Here is a 19,507-nt window from a genome sequence, read left to right on the forward strand (position 1 = left end):
TCAGGTGTACTTCTTATGGTTAACTTTGAGTCATTATACTCTTTCTCATCCATTATCACCAACAACTATCCACCTCACTCTTTTGTGTAAAGAACTTTTATACCATATCTGTTATAAAGTATGTAGCAAAATGCTATTATAAGTCCTTTATAATAGCATTTTTGGAGTTAAAAGATGAGTCATATGAAAACATCTCTATGGAATCTAATGCTGAAACTTCATTTTAGTCTGTTCTGATAAAAAATTTACTACCTTTTTTTAAAACCTATTTTAAATAATGGAAATATGTATTATATAACTGAATTCTCACTTGTTCATTGATTTTACATTTTTAAGAAGTTTATTCTTTAATCATTGTAATACTTTTTCTTAAAATTATAAAGTAGCGTACCTAATTTATCATGAAAAGAAAATAGATTTATTGGACATAATCTTTGTTTTAATACGTGAGATAAAATGTTTTATTTTTGTATTGAGATACATGGTTTTTAAAGGAAAAGTAAGCTTTATTTTTCAGCTCTAAAAATAAGCTAAACATGGGAGCATTTGAATTCTTACTATGTAAGGTGAAAAGCTTCAGTTATTGAAATATATCCAAATATATGAAAGCTTTAGAAATGCTTCTTTTATTCATGGAGAAAATTCTTTAATACTTAGTTTCATTGTCCCTCATAGACTTGATTTTCCATATCTCTGCTGAAGCTACCTAATTGTTCATCCTTTAAGATCATGTTTTAAATTCTTTGAACATATTTTTGTTTAAAGCTTCCAATATAATTATAGTAGATTAAAAGATTTGTCTATACCTCAAACAACATCTGGGTATCTTGGGTTACTTTCTATTGCTTAAGGTACCCCCCCACCCCCCCGTGGATCACATGTTTCTTTGTATGTGTTGTGATTTTTAATTGAATATTGAAAATTGTGGAATAATAGATAGAGACTGTTATCTTCCTCTCAAGAGTGTGGATTCTTGTTTTAGCAGGCAGTTCAATTACAGGCTGATCACTTTAATTTTAGGTTTGATTTTACACTGTTAGTGTGGATCTCGGAAAGTGGGAAGTGTTTTTGTCAAACTTCCAGCTTTGTCTCCCTTGTGGATCTTTTGTGGGTTTTCTTGTCCTCATATTGTTCTTTTTCCAGCACTTCTCAGTGTCTGGTGTCTCTTTTTTGCTCTTAAGCATGTAGCAGTTTGGTGCAGGGAGTAGTTTTTCTGTTATTTTATAGCTTGATCTTGACTGTCTACTTGCTCATGGGGAATTTCTAAATGGTATTTTTCCGTGGTATCTTCTTTCTATAGCTTCTTCCTCTGCCATTTTTTTTAGCACCCCCAACTCTGATCTTTGCTGCTTCTAGCTCATGGGGATTGCTGTACTCTTTCTGGACTCTAGCTGTTTGCATTGTGGGAGATTGTCCTGAGGCAGAGGGCCATGGGGCTTCTTACTTCAGTTTTACTCTGCCTGTTGTCCAGTGCTTGAAATCAGTTGCCTCATATATTTTGTCTAGTTTTATAGTTGCTTTTGGAGGGAGAGCTAATTCAGGAAGAGTTATTCAGTCTCATCTTAGAGTGGAACTAAATGAACTCTGAAGTTTCTTGAAATACACAGATTTTTTGCTCTCAGATGTCTGTCCCCCTAACATCATACTGATAGTAATACAGATCTCTAACCACATTTTCACTCTTTAGCCTTTTTACTCTTTTCTGTTGGTAGATGTTGGGACTCATTGTCTTGTTGGCACAGACTCTTAATGGGAAGATGATATCATCTGCTGTGCCTTTCTTTAAGTAGAAATAGCTCTACCAAAGTTAGCACACTTGCCATTTTGTTGCAGAGCTACATTTAGTGAATTTGCAGCCAAGCATGCTAAAGATTCAAGATTTAAAGCAATTGAAAAGATGAAAGATCGAGAAGCCTTGTTTAATGAATTTGTGGCAGCTGCAAGGAAGAAAGAGAAAGAAGATTCGAAGACGAGAGGTGAGAAGGTAAGACGGTTTTAGTTCCAGTGGTGTGATTGTTGGGAGTATGAATGGGAAGGGACTAACCTGGTGCTGTTTCTAATCTCATTCATGGGCATGAATATTAAGTTGGCTGAAAGGTTCATCTGTTTTTTTCTGTAACATCGTATGTATGGAAAAACCCAAACGAACTTTTTGGCCAACCCAATACAAGATCCATATTTACTGTCTAGCTTTTAAAGTTAACTTTTACAGTTGTTTTTATGTGTGTGTTTGACCACTTCCATAATGCACATTTAGTAATGTCACTAAGCTGCATAGATTTTCTTTATATTTTATTGATTCTAGGATGCGCATTAAATCCAGAACTGGTTGTTAGGCCGTTCACTGGTGCTTGCCTGCTAACATTTCAAGGTTCTTCATAGGCAGTAACATTTAAATTTTTCAAAAAGCTTCTTTATATTTTTTGCCCTAGAAAAGATAGCATTTTAGCGACTTTCTAATATTTTAGTAAACATATCTTACATATGAATTATTGCTTATCAGAATTAAAGGTCAGCTATTAAAGATTAATGAATTCCAAATGTCATTTGATAGCGGTGTCACGAGTGAAGAGGAGCACATCACTGGGGAGGCAGACTGGTAGGGAGGTGGCACCAGTGGTGCGTGAACCATCAAAACATGCAGCCGCTCTCCTCGGTGACCCTGTGTGCTTTTGAATGGAGAAAAAGAACCTCTGAAGCTTTATTATTCTTGACATTTAAAATTGCCTCTTATTCCAGAGTTAAAATATTTCAAATTCTATTAAGAAATGTTGTTATGGAAATAACACCACTCTTGTTGCAAAGAAGCCTCTTTCATTGAAAAATAACAGTATTAGGTGAAATAGCTTTTGTCAGAAATAACTGAAATTTCCTGATTATGTGATTTATTATGCTTCATGGTAGATTTTTCCAGAATCATTTCACTGTTAACTTTTTTGGGAGTAAATGATTGTGCTTCTCAGAGGAAGATTGAGCTTTACATAAGCATTGTGTCTGTTGAATTAGAATCATGTCAATTGACATGATTGACTTTTAGTAAGAACTTACTGATATCATATGGTTGCTTTTAAACAAATTGAATGTTTTTGCAAAACATCATGTTTTACAAAACATCAGTTTTGTAACTGATGTTCTTTCTCTAAACATGTTTTTTGGTAGCTATTTTATGTATTGTTTTATAACAAGTGAATAGACTTGACAGTTTTGTGCTCTGTGGCCTGTCAGTCAGTTCGGTCTGACAGCTGTTCAGTTACTGATAATGTAATTCTCTGATGAGGAAAGAATTGGCATTTTCCTGGTGGCTCAGATGGTAAAGAATCTGCCTGCAGTGCAGGAGACCTGGGTTCAATCCCTGGGTTGGGAAGATTTCCTGGAGAAGGGAATGGCTACCCACTCCAGTATTCTTGCCTAGAGAATTCCATGAACAGGGGAGCCTGGCGGGCTAGAGTCCATGGGATTGCATAGAGTCAGACACGAATAAGCAACACTTCACTACACTTGTGTGGTGCTTTTAGCCTCGTGTGGTTCTGGTACATTGCTTTTTGGGGGGGTCATTTTTTAATAAAGTAATGAGAGTTGTGTCCAGAATGTGTTAATTAAAATAAGACATTAAATAGACATTACATCTAAATAAACTTAATTATTCAGCTTTGTTTTCTTTTGATTGTAAAATTTGAATTCTCTAAAGGTTTAGCCTTGTACTATTGCATTGGTGAGGGGAAAAACAGGAAATTACTAAAGTGTAACTTTTCTTAGCCAATTTAAGGAATGCAAAGTCATTCTTTTTTGAAAGAGGTTTAAATATATATTTTATATTCAAATTTGAGAAGTATCTGGCTAATGAAGTTTTATCTCTTCAATGACTGCCACTGTATATTTTTATGAAGTATACTGGCAGTACATTAAAAAATTTTTTTTTAGTATTTATTTGCTTTTGGCTGTGCTGGCTCTTCGTTGCTGCACACGGGCTTTCTCTAGACTCAGCAAGTGAGGGCTACTGTAGTTGTGGCGTGTGGGCTTTTTGTTGCAGTGGTTTCTCTTATAGAGCAAAGGCTCTAGGGTACACGGGATTGATAGTTGTTTCTCGCAGGCTTCCTTGCCCCATGTCATGTGGACTCTTCCCAGGCCAGGGATCGAACCCATGTTCCTTACATTAGCAGGAGGATTCTTTACCACTGGACCACCAGCAAAGTCCTGAAATACATTTTTTAATTGCATTTTAACTGTGTATGATTGAATAATAAACTGACACATTGGAATTTCTTTGTTCTTAAGGATTCCTAGCTGGTCTTTGTAACATAGATAATTGAATCAGTAGCTGAATAGTAATAATTGAAAGGTAATTTACTTGCTGAGTCAAAACTCATGAATGACATTGACTTTTGGTGAAATCCTTTTTTTCTCTTTAGTTGGGATTTTCAAACTAGAGTGCAGTCATCATTTTCATGTAGCTTTCACAGGTAGTTTTATTTTAAAAATGCCCCTAAAACTTTTACTGGACGGTTTTGTTTACCAAAGTAGCTACCCTCGAGTATTTGTTTATTTGATAATAATTTTATTATTATTATTCTAACCAATTTTTATTAGTGTTGCAAATAATTTATTTTTTTGAAACAACAGATTTGAAGTTGCACATAATGGGGTTAATCTTTTTGTAAAGTTGTCATTTTTCTCTCTTCCCTCTCTTTCAAATTAGCTGCTAAACAATTTTTGTTACAGTACATTTGACTGAGGAGACTATCTCTCCTTTAACAGACAGCTTAGTTGGTAAGATGCTTTCATTTTTAGAGAGAGGAAAATAGGGACAATAGGGTCTTGAATTGTTGCTAATGATAATTAACATTTTATAGTTTAGAAAGATTCTTATTTGATACAGCTTAGCTATTTTATTAACATAAATTTTGTCTTCTGGGAATTTGATGTTCATTGTGTCAGATACAAAGTAGATAAATGAACAGAAAAATTGTTACATTGTTATTACATCAAGTCTATTGCTATCTAGAAATACTGGGTTTATGAGTTATTTCTTATTAATCCTAACAAAGTCAAGAGCAGAGTTCTGTGAGTGTAGAAATCCGCTGAATAGTTCTTATCTTTTAGAAAGTTCTCTAATACAGAAGCTCTGTTTCTTATAACCTTACAAGTGTTTTCCAAAAAGGACATCTACCTCCCTTTTAATCCTCTTTTAGGAGAAATGAAGTTACAGGGAGAAGTGAGAGGGTTGAAATAGACCTAAGAAATGATTCATTTTATTTTGTGCCCCCACAGAAATTCTGTTAACATTCCTAATTTCTCATTCCCTTGGTCAGATGGGGAGACAGCATATTTAATCCCTACGGGGAAGAGAGAATCTTGACATGGTCAGAATCCTCTGCTGAAATAAGTTTAGCTACCTTAGATGTCTTCACTGGTAACAATACACAATAACCTAAATGAGACTGAATTTTCAGATGGATCCTCAAAGTGCATAGAAACAAATGCTTGTTTATTCTTTTCTTCTTGTATTAAAAAATAAAAAGTACAATTTGGAGGAGGCTTTCTAAATATTGCATATGTTGACACTAAAGGATTGATATTATATAATATCTTTAGTATAATGTTACTAATTTGGTACTTAATTTGTTAAGAACATTAATTTCATTGACACGTATTGGTGAAGGCATACGTGTTTAATGGCTAAAAAGTACAAGAAATCTGAATATATTTTTTTTTAGAAATGACTAATTAATTATGACCATAGAAATTATATAGTTTTCTTATACATATAAAGGTAAAAACATTGCTCTTTTTTAAAAGGAAAATATAAAAGTTTAGTTTTTGTTTTTACACTTTTGACAGTAAGTTTCAGATTTGTAGTAAGACTTGCTGTTTGGGTGCAGCTGTTTCCAAATTCCTCTATTAATTTTAACAGTTGTATTAATCTACTTTTAAAAATATTCTTACCATCTTGATGTTGAAGTATTTTTGCCATTTGCTCATAAGCCTGAATTTTAATTTCTCATAAAAGAGCAATTCTGATGCTTTTTTTTAACTAAAATTCCACTTTAAATGCATTAAACAAATTATTCTCATCTTTAAGGTCAGTGAGCTGTGTTCTAGTTGTAAATGTTTATGAAGAATTTCTCATGGCATATTGTTTTCCTCCCACCTTACACCTGTTTTGAAATATAGATTAAATCGGATTTCTTTGAACTACTATCTAATCATCACTTGGACAGTCAGTCTCGATGGAGCAAAGTAAAAGACAAAGTAGAAAGTGATCCACGTTACAAAGCAGTGGATAGTTCATCCATGAGAGAAGACCTTTTCAAACAGTACATTGAAAAAATAGCCAAGGTAACCACTGTGTTTACTTTTATGGTAACCATGGAATAGTAAAATTGTTAATTGCATTATAAAGGTATTTGCTACTTCTTCGGGGTTTAGAATTTTTCTTGTTGGTATTCCTAATAGAACCTTTAGTAATTAATTTTGTAACGAGTATTTAGGTATATTCTTGGTAAAAACTAGGTTTGAAACCTTGTATTTGGCAAACTGGTTATTCTGTGGGGCCATATGTTAATGGAGTTGGTAATTTCACTTTTACAGAATTTAGACTCAGAAAAAGAAAAGGAGCTTGAAAGGCAAGCCCGCATTGAGGCAAGCCTTCGAGAACGAGAAAGAGAAGTTCAGAAGGCTCGTTCAGAACAAACAAAAGAAATAGATCGAGAGAGAGAACAGCACAAACGAGAAGAAGCTATCCAGAACTTCAAGGCTCTTCTGTCTGATATGGTATATGTTACTGTTTTGCTTTTTTCTGTAAAGTACTGGGTATTAGAAATCTTCTATATTACCTCACTAGTGGACATTTTAATATTCTTTAAATTGACTCTAAGAGTTGTAATTTAGTAAGTTACCTATAAAGTATTTTAAAATTGAGTACTCGGTATTAACACCAATAGAATAGGAAAACCTAGTTACTTAATATTTTCAGAAGTTTGATGTTTTGTATTTGTAAAATTTTATAATCTTTTAGTCTCAGAGCTTTTAAAAACATGTCCTTGATGAAGTCATCTTAAATCATCATACACTTGCATGGGACTTAATAAAAAAATATCCTCCTGTATTACCCAGGTTGTTCAGGTGTGTAGGGTTTTTTGTCCCTACAGTGAATGCCCTCAGGCCACCCTGTTGTTCGGGTTGCTTTTTCCTCCTTGTCACTGTCTCTCCTACTATTTCTTTTAACAAGGCTCCTCTCATCACTCCTGTTGCTTCTTCTGATTTCTTCCCTTGCTTCTGCTGGTCTGTTTTCAGTGACCTTTTTTCTGTTTTCTGTGCAGTTACAGTTGTTTCCTGATTTCTCTCCCTGCCTCTGCTTCCCCCAGATTCATCCTCTTCATTGCAATCACAGAAATCTTTGTAAAAGGCACATCTGTTATTTTGTATTCCCAGTGCCAAGCTCAGTGTTCACTTGACATGTTTTTAGGTACTTGCTTTTTGGGTAAATAAATGTTTTTATATTTTTCTTATTACTTTTTTTTTTGTCTTTTCAGCATCCTGTATTTCTTAGCGTTGGCAGCAGTGTGACTTAACTTGTAATGCCACTGCTACCCATGAAGCATGCCTTTCTGCTGGTTGCTGACCCAGCCAGAGCTATCACGTTGTCTGCTCTCTTATCTTCTTAATGATGTTCATTCCTGCTTGTGTGTGCAAGTGTCACTTCCAGGATATAGTTAAGTCCCAATTTGAGCTTAAGAAATCTTTTTTTTTTTTTTTTGGTCTGGTGAGCTGCTTATGCTGTAAGACAATGTATTTCCTCTCTTATTTACATCCATTTCTACTACTAGAAGTTGGTAAGATCTTTATTTAGTAAAGTACTAGGTACTTAAAGTTCTTAGGGACCATGGTTTATGGGAGATAACTTCTCTTCATCCTTCTCACCTCTCAGCCCATACTATATAGCTTACATGTGCTCTGGGAGATGAGATTTCCGGTTTTAAAGAAGTAGATTTTCAATGACTGCTTGGCAAAGATGGAGTCATCAGAAGCTTCTTTTATTAAGTGTATTGTTTCTAAACAAAATAAATGAGTCTTTTAGTGATGAAGTATAAAAAGATAAGTCTGTCTCGGGTGATAGATAGCATTCTCTGTTTTTAGGTACGTTCTTCAGATGTGTCCTGGTCTGATACTCGGAGAACTCTACGGAAAGATCACCGCTGGGAATCTGGATCCTTGTTGGAAAGAGAGGAGAAAGAGAAGCTTTTTAATGAACACATTGAAGCACTTACCAAAAAGAAGAGGGAGCACTTTAGGCAACTTTTGGATGAAACTTCTGCAGTAAGAGTCTTCTAGAAGCTTTTCTGCTTTAATCTGGATGAATCTTTGTTAATTCCTATAAGTAAAATATTGATATGATTTTTAATGTCATTGTCTTTAGAGCCATTACTGAAGTTCTTGGGTTTTATGGCTCTTCTCTGATTTTTTCGTTTGAGTAAAATGGTACTCTTACTATTTAGAACTTACTTCATTTTACTGTTTTCAAGTTCATAGCTACTCCCTTAGTAATTCCAGGTGTTCTTATCTGTGTGGGATCATTGATGCTTCCTGATGATAGATTTAATAGATCCCTTCTTTTGCTCTGTTTTCAATTTGGTAACTCGGTCCCCTTGTTTGGCAGTTTGTGCTCTCTGCAGGTTTTGCTCCTATTTGATCTCTTTTTGGTGGTAGTTTCTTTAGAAGTTATGATATTGCCCACGGAGATACAGGGTTTGCAGTTAATTGTTATAGGTCACCTTGACTTGACAATATGGCCATGAAAATAACTTGTGGCAAGCCAACAAAAAAGAAATTGCATTAAAGCTGCCTCCCTCTCCCTCACTAGTCCCATTACACTTGGGCCTAATGAGAGACTGCAGATCATTGTGTGATATGATGTATGCATGTGCTGCAGTATCACCCCTCAAGAAAAGTCAATTCTGTTTTTTTATTCACTTGTCTTTCAAAGATTACCTTAACATCCACATGGAAAGAAGTAAAAAAAATCATTAAGGAAGATCCTCGGTGCATTAAATTCTCCTCCAGTGACAGGGTAAGAAAATGTTGTCTGAGATTTACTTTCAGTTTATAAATATTAATTGGGTGCTTAATCAGCAGCACTAGTATCTTGACTAAAATGAAGTTGATGGTTTTAAGTGAATAATGCTTAAATGTATGAGAAATAAATCTTGAGTTTTAAGTTTATATTTTCTATCTTGTATGATATATTAGTAAGACAACACAAGAGGAACTTTAAAATCTTAATCCTTGGGTTTAAACCTGTGTTTTGGGATCTTCCAAGAGATTTAATGAAGCTGTAGTTTTTATTTATTGTATAGTTAGGTCCCACTACAGAGAAGGCAATGGCACCCCACTCCAGTACTCTTGCCCGGAAAATCCCATGAGTGGAGGAGCTGGGTAGGCTGCAGTCCATGGGGTTGCTAAGGGTTGGACACGACTGAGCAACTTCACTTTCACTTACCACTTTCATGCATTGGAGAAGGAAATGGCAACCCACTCCATTGTTCTTGCCTGGAGAGTCCCAGGGACAGGGGAGCCTGGTGGGCTGCCGTCTTTGGGGTCGCACAGAATTGGACACGACTGAAGCAACTTAGCAGCAGCAGGTCCCATTAAATATATTCAGGCTGGCAGTTGGTTCTAGACTACCAAAAGTGCTTAACCCTTACAACCACGCTAGCAGAAAAACGTAACATGATCTCTACTTCTTATATGTCCCAGAGACTTTGGAGTAGGGGAACCTCAGCTGTGTGAACCTTGTAGACGCCCTCTTCTGGTACACTCTGACTCCTGTGTAGGAAAAAAACTCACCAGGGGTCTGAATTAGTGAATGATGTCAAGGAAAGTGTAGCTTATTCCCGTCCATTTTGTCCCTCGGCCTTCATATTTTCCTTCTTCCCATCATTCTCCGTCCTGGTTGGTTTCTCTAGGTCTAGAGTTCAAAAAGCCCATGATCTAATATTCTTCCCCCTCCTACTCCATTAAATTTTAGATTTTTGGACCACAAAGTATAGATGGTTGGAAAAGAGTGGTAGACGGATAGCTGAGAGATCCATGCAGTCAGCCTCTTAACTTTTCTTATTTAGAATTAATAATGTCTTTTTAAAGCTCGGAGTTTCTGCGTGTCTCTGCTGGTCCCTTACTAAGCTCTCTTACTGAGCTAAATGCTCAGTTGAACTTATTAAAGTTCTGAGTATTACTTTATAAATTACACCACATTATTTTTGTGCTTGAAAATGTACAGTCTTTAGGAATGCACATTTAACCCTTAATTTCTGTATTTTTAAGAGTGTCTACCACGTGAAGTTGTGATGAAGGGTAAAGGAGTTATTTTATAAAAGCCTCACTCAGCACAGTGTAGCACGTAGCAAGCCCCCGATACATGGTTATAACATAAACCATATATTAGCTGCTACTAATATATGGTTTCTTATTCTTGCTTTTTACCTGTAAAATGTACGCTGCAGATTTTACTTTCAATGAATGTTGCATGAACAGAAATGTGTCTTGCTGCTTTTTCTTTTGAATTATTTTATGTTGTGACTTACCGGTCATTAGTTTAATAAATAATTGATAATAATTTTGGAATTAGTGGAATTTTCCCCCTAATCTTACTGTCTTTTTGCAGAAAAAACAAAGAGAGTTTGAAGAATACATCAGAGACAAATACATCACAGCCAAAGCTGACTTCAGGACGCTTTTGAAAGAGACCAAATTTATAACATATAGGTATGTGCAATGAAATGTTTCATATCACCAGTCATTGTCTTTACTAGTCCTACTCTGATGGCCAAGCATACTTTGCATTCACACACATGTTGACATTGTTGATTTTTAGGAATAAGAAGCCAACTTTTCTCAAAGGCTGAATACAGCCCATATCTACTTTTTTTTTTTTTTTTTTTAAAGAAAGGGCCCAGATGTTAATTCTTATTTTGTGTTACCCACCCATCTATTTTTTAAACACTCTTTTGTTTTTACTTCACTGCTTTTTCAGAAGTATTTCCAAATATATAAAAATTGTATTTCATGAAGAGACTTTAAAAAAAAAATCCTTCACTGTCAATTATCTTTGCCTCCTCTGAAGACTAAATATTTAGTGTGTTCATTCTAAAGCTTGAAATCATCCTATTTAAACTCAGCAAATGCATCTTTTCTCAGATGAAAGCAGTTTGCTGGATACTTTTAAATTAAAACTTTAAAATTATAAAATCAGCACTTTAAAACAAGATTTTGCTATAACATACCCAATAGTTCCCCACCCCCTAACAAGTTGTCATCGGGAAAACAGTTTTATATTGCTTAGCAGTCAGTGTGCAGGAAACTATTTTTTGTTTCATGCTCCAGCTTTTCTTTTAAGAGAAAAATTTGAAACATCTTAATGAAGGGTATGCACGGGAGGATAGATAGTGCTGAGGGTGTGGTTTTTAGGTATTTTGTCATTGGATTTTTTGGTCAGGATCCTTAATGTTTTGCATCAGCTTGGGCTTTTAAATTAGATGTGAAGTAAGACTTCTTTCTACATTTTTGTAGTTAATTTAGTGAAAGATGTGAAAGTGAAAAAGCTTGTGAAAGATGCTGGGATTGGCAGCCCCGCAGACTGAAGTCCTCTGTTCATCCACAGAACAGGTACAGCACGGGCAAGGTTACCCACCCACCCTCAGCCCTGATCTGGAGGGACCACCAGCAGGGGTGGGAGGGTAATTCAGCTTCTGAGGCCCTTTCACTCCTTGGAGTCTTTGCTGAGGCGACTTACAAAGGTGACCACTGCAGTGAAATTTTTCTTTAAAAAAATAAAAAAATGGAAACACAATTAGGAACTAGATGGACATTTCCAGCTCATTTCTGAAAGACATATGAACAGCAGTAAGTAATTCTTGGACTTCTTTTCGTATTTCAGATCCAAAAAGCTAATCCAAGAATCTGACCAGCACCTGAAAGACGTAGAAAAAATTTTGCAGAACGACAAACGGTATCTAGTACTAGACTGTGTGCCAGAGGAGAGGCGTAAACTGATTGTGGCATATGTGGATGACCTGGATCGCCGGGGTCCACCCCCACCTCCCACAGCGTCAGAGCCCACAAGACGATCAACAAAATAATTTGGAATACTCTTCCACAGGGTGTCTGTTTTGTTTATTCAAAACGCTTGCATGAGCCAGTTTTCAGGTTTTTACATGTATGTGCATTAGTCAGACTATTGCAGAACCATCTGATGAGCAGAAGGAGAAGCATCCGTGAAGAGTTTCTGAACAGAGAACACTTTGGAAATATTTATGCTTTTCTTTGTGTGGCATGACTGACTTACATACTCAAATATAGGCTGTCTCTAGTAAATCTAAAATCTTGAAGCTAAAAAATCATCCTTTTATGAGATGTGGAAGTCAGTGACTTTTGGTGATGTTCTTTCTAGCAGTGTTATAATACATGCAAGACGTAAGAGCATTTGTGGTTTGAACTTGCAAGATGCAAATACCACAGATTCCCAAGAAAAAACCTAAGTTAGGGTTTGTTTTGTTTTGATTTTGTTTTTTAAAGCGGGTAAAAGAAAAAAACACTGAAAATTGAATTCTTATCTTCCAGAGGCTAAGATTATTATAATGGACATACTTTGACATTTGTCTCTAAAGAATAGTTTCATTTGTTCACTTATGTGCTTTGATTATCCCCTTTGAATTATAGGCCAAGTCTTGTTGTTTAGCCTAAGAGAAGATTTATTTAGTAATTTCTTCTCAGGTATGGAGCCACAGTCATAACTAACATGTTGGCCAGACTAGGACTGCTGGTTAAACACATTTTATTCACCATTAAGTGATCTTTATCAATATTCTGGATTAGACAACAAATTACCTTTCTTGGATGTTCCTTGTAAACTATACTCCTATTTGAATGTTAATTTTTTGTTTCTAAATTTTAATTTTAAGATGTTTGAATGTTCAGTTTATGTATTTGAACTACAATAAACCAACCCTTTTTATATATGTGGATTGTATATGATTATTGTTATATAATGTATAAATACTTCTTTTAAACCTGTTCTTAAAAGCAGCAGCAAATGTAATTTGGCACAAAGAAGGTTTGAATCTTGAGTATCACGTCATTTTAAAAGGCTTGAATATAATAAATTACTTGTACCATAAAAGGGAAGAAATTTGTAAAGAACCATTTTGGTGCTCAGTCTCTTAGCAATATCTTATTGCTTCATAGCAAGAAGATGTTGATTTTTTGTTTGTCTGTTTTCTTGTTCTCATCTTTTATATTAACATATTGATGAATGCCTTTTTGGATTCCTTTCAGTGTGTTGAGCACATCATACCATGAAACTTAACTTTGATTCCAGGTTACTCTGTCTAGCTTTACCTCTCTAGTTTAGAAAGATCTCTATTTCATTCCTTCATAGATTTCTAGTTTGAATCACCACCATAAATAAAATGTTTAAGAAAAAATGTATGTTAATAGGATAATTTATTTTCCCTGTTATCTCACACCTTCTACACTGGCAACAAAACCTTAAAAAGGGACGGCACTAGATATGTTTTATATGCATACAGACCCAGACACGCATCGCACACAAAAACACAGTCACATCTCTGTGATATAGTGCTTAGCTTAAATATATTAAGCGCCACAGAAACTGTGTGAACTCTATATGTAGAGTTGGCTTCCTTGGTGGCTCAGATGGTAAAGTGTCTGCCTGCAATGCAGCAGACCTGGGTTCAAGACCTAGGTTCACTCCCTGGGTCAGGAAGATGCCCTGGAGAAGGCAATGGCAACCCACTCCAGTACTCTTGCCTGGAAAATCCCATGGACGTAGAAGCCTGGTAGGCCACAGTCCATGGGGTCGCAAAGAGTCGGACACGACTGAGCAACTTCTCTTTCTTTCTTTCTATATGTAGAAGCCCAGAATGGATTATCTACAGTTTTAACCTATAAAATCGGTAATTAATGGGATTTTTGCAGTAAATCCATTGAGTGACTTTGAAGTGTGGAGTGAAACTGAAAATGTGTGATGAAACAACTGTTACAGAGTTAAGACTGTCTTACAAAGGTAAAGTTTCTAGAATATTTTGTTACTCTGAAATCCACGTAGTATTGCTTGCCTGCTCAATACGCTCTGTTCCTCAGTGTAGAAGACTATGAAGAAAATGATTTGGTGATACCTATTTTAGTTTCCTACTTTTGCTGTAAAATACTTGGAATTAACTTTTCACATATGGTGTAAATCAAACTTTTCTATGCAGATTTCTTAAGGGGGCAAGTCAAGACTTTGTATATTAGGTTTTTTTTTTTTTTAGTTGATTTGGAGTATCAGGTTAGTGTCAGGTTACAACACAGTGATTCAGTTATATATATACATATCGATTCTTTTTCAGGTTCTTTTCCCTATAGGTTATTACAAGGTAACAAGGATAATTCCCTGTGCTATACAGTAGGTCCTTGTTTATCTCTTTATTAGTAATGTGTGTATGTTATACCTAAACTCATAGTTTACCACACGCGCACACCCCCATTAGGTTCTTAATGACAGGGTCATTGTAGTTACATTGTGTTTCAGTATCTTCATTTTAATTTGCTGCTTATCAGCAAACTTTTTAAGAATACCTGATTCCTTGCTCTCTGATACCTGTGCCAGTGTTGTTAAGGTCTCACTTTCCTGTAAAGCCCCCATGTGCTAAATGATAATTTTGAAAGCAGCATTCAAGTCTTCAAAACTATCTGAAGCAAAACATAATGTTTTTATTTGTTTATAAGTTAAAATGTCACATAGTGAAAACTTACACCCTCCATTTACTATAGAAAATGATCACAAGTCTTTAATTCAGATAGTTCACCACAGTATTAAAGGTAATCCCATTATATAACTTGCCTCACAAGACAGTATTTTAGATACCTGTGTTTATTGTCGTTTAATGTGCTCTTGTGAGCCTTAAAATGAAATATGTTATGAACCAAGGCAAAAAGCCCTATCTTCTGTGTAAAAAAAATCATGACCATTTATAAAGAGTAAACAAAGCCACAGACTGTACATTAAAAAATTCCATCCACAGCATGTTTTTATATTTTCTCCATTGCTTAGCCTAAATGCAGTTTTGTTTTCTCCAGAGAGAACCTCTCAGTGAAAATATCCCAGAATTCCGTTACAGAGTAACCAAAAATCATGGATAAATATCTTTTTTATATTTAATAGGGGAAGACATGTATCATAACTTTTACTGGGTGTGTTTCATCATGCTATAAATTGAACAGTTATTGCTTGTTACTCAAATTATACTGGTAATGTATTTGGAAACACAAAATTTAATTTTACTGCTTAAGTTCAGAGTTAACTGCTAAAATCCCCAGACTTAGAAACTGGAAACTCACTGAGGTGCTTTAAAAAGATCAGTGAAGCAGATTTTTGTATGAGGCAAAGTCTGAATTTACTTAGACTTTGCCTGTAAAATAAGCCATGGTTTGAAATTAGCTCAGAATCAGAATAAGGATGTTCCTTATTCTGCAACATTCAGTCATGGAAATTATGGATTTTCATCAAGTAAATTAACATTTCTAAAGCAAATGAAGATAACTCATTAAAATTTACATGTTAAATCTCTTAGAAGCAGATTTTGAGCTCTGGTTATGTGAAATAAGGTTTGATAGGTAGAGTTAGCAGGTTCAGGAAGAATCTAAAGGAAGGAGACTGAGCCTGTGACAGATAAGCTCTACTCCAGCCAGTACACAGCTGGCCCTACAGACTACCCAGGGAAACAGCCCCTGTGAACAAGGAAAAAAGCTGGCCTTTCTAATCACTTGTGACAGAAGCATCTTAAATACAGCAGTTAAGTCTTTGACAGCCAGATGATAACATAGTTATTCTAATGTGATGTCCTACTTACCAAATTGCACATTTTGCAAATGCAGACTGTAAAGCATTTTTGTAATTCCTAATGGTATTAATTCTATGTTTCATATGGCAAAGTCAACGGTACTGATAAGCGGCATTATAAATAAATACAGTAACCATATTTTGTTTTGCTTTGGAACTACTTATCACAGTCTCCTGTCTCTTGATCTTCGTGTTCCCAGGGGATAGGGTCATTGTCCTGTACACAAGGGACTGCGTCTCTGTCATGCCAAAACTGCTCGACATCAGGGAGGATGGGAATCTCTGCCTTCTCGGCTTTCTCTTTGCTGAAGGAAGGAGAGCCAGTTTTCTCTTTCTCTGACATGGATGGTGGGGATTCCAGAGATGGAGCACTGTCACGAAGGACCTGGGAGTTACCAGTTGGTGTCTCCTGAGACTCTGAAGCAGATGGATGTTTTTTGGTTATCATCCATTTCCATATGCCTTTCAAGCCTTCTTTGTACTCCTCTGACATCACTAGAAAAATGAGAGGATTTGCTGAAGAGATGGAAAACATGAGGACTTGAGACAGGGCTATAAAACCTTGTGGTGGGGCCGGGCCTCCAGCCTTCAGATGCCACATCCACAGCCAGGCTATCCACTCAGGAAGCCACAGGATAGCAGAGGTGATGGCAATGCTCAGCAGCATCACTGTGAGTTGCTTTGAGCGCATCTGGTTCCTAAGATTTTGAGTCTTAGTTCCTCGTTTCTGACATTGGCCATAAGCTCTCCAGAAATAAAGGCTGGCAGAGAATAATGGGAGGCAAAATGCCAGGAGAGGGTAGAGCTTACCAAACGTTGATGTGAACTTTCGCGCCACAGCAGGCACATCCACGAGGCACATTTCCACACCTGCATGATGCCTGGTGGTGCTGAAGAACCATTCTGGCAGGGGTAGCAGGCTCGCCACAGCCCAAATGGCCGCCAGCACTGACCAGATGGTGCAGCTGTGGATACTTACTGGTTTGGCTGGGTCACATGCATACATGAAGCATACCTTGGCCACTGCAACGATCGTCAGGCTCTTGGCTGCCATGCATGTGTGGATGAACCAGTCAGAGGACTTGCAGACAAACCAGCCTAGATCCCAAACATCTCTGGAGTACGCTGTAGCTCGGACAGGTGCAGAAAACAGCAGGAGAGAGAGATCAGCCAGGCTGAGGTTGAGAATCAGGGAGTGGATCATGGATGGCTTTCCTTTCCAAGCACTGTGGAGGAGGATGCCAATGACACACAGATTCCCCATGAAACCCACCAGGCAGACAGCCACCAGGAGAGCTGGGACTATGGTCCTCCAGTCCTTGGAGTCTGAGGGCAGGTACCCGCCGGCAAAGTGGAGGTGAGCAAAGGACACATTCATGGTGTTGGAGTTGGAGTCTGCCAAGGCAGCTGTCAGTGCACTCCCTTCCATCTAGCGCCTACTTGCGAAAGTTAGCTTCTTTTTGTCTTTCTGCCTTGGCTCTTTGGTGTAGGAAATAAATACGTTATCGTCAGTGTCCAATGACACCTCTGGGCCCTCCCCTTGCTTATTCCCTGAGAGCAGACTGTGAGGGAGGTTGACTGCTAAGCTCTTTGCTGTGTGTGCTAGTCCTTGACTGCATTGAGTGACAAGCAGCAGGAGCTCACGGTTGCTGCTCATTAGCAAGTCTAATGACATTGTCAGCCCAGCGGAGTGAAAAACTCCTCGATAGACCCATCAATGATAAATGAGGATATACATATAAGTGGGTTATGTTCCTGGGGGGTCGCTAGAGCCAGTCAAGGTAATTATTTTCAACTAGCTGATTTTAAATCTAGACCCCCATCTGTAATACAGTCAACACCACATACGAGTAACCCACTTCTTTAAACGTAAGCACACATCAGAATCACCTGCATGGCTTGATCCAGCAGGTCTGGGGTAGGGCCCCCAAACTTGCATTTCTATCAGGTTTCCCAGGGATGTTATGATGTGAGTCAGAGGACCACACTGTTCAAGGAAGAACTGGTGCTTCCCCTTTCAGCTACAGGAATGAGCTTCCTCTTTTTTTACCCAACCCTCACCACAACTTTGGGTAAAGAATCCGTCTGCCAATGCAAGAGACACGGGTTCAATCCCTGAGTCGGGAGGATCCTCTGGAGAAAGAAATGGCAACCTGCTCCAGTATTCTTGCCTGGAGAATTTCAATGAACAGAGGAGCCTGGAGGCTACTGTCCACAGCGGGACACGACTTAGCGACTAAACAGCACCCCCATTTCAGCCTTATCAACACCTGGCTGAGATCAAATGCGCTGAACTGGATAATGGAAAAAAAAAAAAAAACTGCTGGTAAGAAGTCCTATTAAAAAGTCTAATTATGGATTACTCTAAGTTTAGTCTATTGTACCCCACTCCGGTACTCTTGCCTGGAGAATCCCATGGACTGAGGAGCCTGGTAGGCTGCAGTCCATGGGGTCGCTACGAGTCGGACTCAACTGAGTGATTTCACTTTCACTTTCCACTTTCATGCATTGGAGAAGGAAATGGCAACCCACTCCAGTGTTCTTGCCTGGAGAATCCCAGGAACGGGGGAGCCTAGTGGGCTGCTGTCTATTGGGTCGCACAGAGTCGGACACGACTGAAGCGACTTAGCAGCAGCAGCAGCAGCAGTCTATTGTGAATTTTTTAGAGGTGATTTTAGAACAGTGAATTAGAATGAGTTTATCTACTAAGGAGACTTAAACAAGTGATGATGATTAAACCAACCAAATGTTGAATTAGATTTTCTTTTAGAATTTCTAAAGGAATTATGTAGACAAATGAAATAAAAGAAAAATAATTTATTTGCAAAAGGCATTCAAGAGCTTTTAAAGAAAATGACATTTTAAAGTTGGGAAAATAAAAAAATGATTCTAGAACCAGTCTTTAAATTTTATAATAGTCAGTGGAAAGATACTCTGGAGGAGGTCAGAGGAGCTGGAATTGTTCATGGAGAAGAGGTTGTGGAATTGAAATGATTTTGAGGTCTACTGTGTGCTGAGTCAGAAATGCATAGTGTCGCGTATAGTGGGAAGTGTGCTGAGCTCAGAATCTGACCTCTAGGTTCTGGTTCTAACTCTAGTTTCATTAGTTTTTCTCTGGAAATTAAGGATGACATTTAAAATCTCCCTTAAAAAAAAAAACAAAAAAACACCTCCCTGAAATCCCAGAACTCAGCAAGTAAGTATTGACTCAATAAAAACATACTGAATATCAGGAAAGCTGTCAGTGGTTCTTGATTATCTTTTCTGTTTTCCTTTCCCTTCTAGGAGGTAGTTGTGTCTATGAAACAGTTAATGGGGGTAACGTCTTGTCCCAGCAACTCACAGTAACCTCTAGTTAGTGCTGTGGACAGTGAAATATCAAGTCTCCATAGCACCATTTTTGGGGGTGAAGAGGCCCACACCATCATATGGGAAGGCAAATGGTTGGGGGCAGAGTGTGCAGAGAAACACCTTGAGTACTACTTAGAGCAAATGAATGTTTTGTGAGTTACAGTCTACAACAGAACTAGTTCTACTCGATGTATGTGGAAGAGATGAGCTGAGGACCAGAAAACAAATACCACTTTACATTATGGCTTATAAACTTGG

General features: G+C 37.2%; 2 protein-coding genes across 29 annotated transcripts in view; one reads left to right on the plus strand and one right to left on the minus strand.

Moving 5' to 3' along the window:
* Positions 1 to 13,013, plus strand: part of TCERG1 (transcription elongation regulator 1) — a 53,526-nt gene extending 40,513 nt beyond the window's left edge. For 19 of the 28 annotated variants that reach the window (XM_081504999.1, XM_081505001.1, XM_081505002.1 and 16 more), the window contains 7 exons: positions 1,834 to 1,984; positions 6,172 to 6,336; positions 6,589 to 6,771; positions 8,137 to 8,316; positions 8,984 to 9,067; positions 10,661 to 10,761; positions 11,933 to 13,013. In XM_081504999.1, the coding sequence (XP_081361125.1) occupies positions 1,834 to 1,984; positions 6,172 to 6,336; positions 6,589 to 6,771; positions 8,137 to 8,316; positions 8,984 to 9,067; positions 10,661 to 10,761; positions 11,933 to 12,134 (1,066 nt within the window). In that variant the 3' untranslated portion in view covers positions 12,135 to 13,013. Of the gene's footprint in view, positions 1 to 1,833; positions 1,985 to 6,171; positions 6,337 to 6,588; positions 6,772 to 8,136; positions 8,317 to 8,983; positions 9,068 to 10,660; positions 10,762 to 11,565; positions 11,662 to 11,932 lie in introns of all 28 variants that reach the window. The other 9 variants (XR_014057928.1, XR_014057929.1, XR_014057930.1 and 6 more) reach the window with 2 other exon arrangements.
* Positions 13,014 to 13,776: 763 nt separating this feature from the next.
* Positions 13,777 to 18,782, minus strand: GPR151 (G protein-coupled receptor 151). Its single transcript, XM_081505032.1, has one exon. The coding sequence runs from the start codon at positions 17,325 to 17,327 to the stop codon at positions 16,056 to 16,058; it is 1,272 nt and encodes a 423-aa protein (XP_081361158.1). The 5' UTR covers positions 17,328 to 18,782; the 3' UTR covers positions 13,777 to 16,055.
* Positions 18,783 to 19,507: the final 725 nt, after the last annotated feature.

This window comes from Giraffa tippelskirchi, chromosome 6, assembly GCF_054371585.1.
Source record: "Giraffa tippelskirchi isolate mGirTip1 chromosome 6, T2T-mGirTip1v1.2.pri, whole genome shotgun sequence".
Classification (NCBI taxonomy): domain Eukaryota; kingdom Metazoa; phylum Chordata; class Mammalia; order Artiodactyla; family Giraffidae; genus Giraffa; species Giraffa tippelskirchi.

Bases quoted from the DNA above. Each gene is read 5' to 3' on its own strand.
- GPR151 (XM_081505032.1), bottom strand. From the start codon at position 17,327: ATGGAAGGGAGTGCACTGACAGCTGCCTTGGCAGACTCCAACTCCAAC.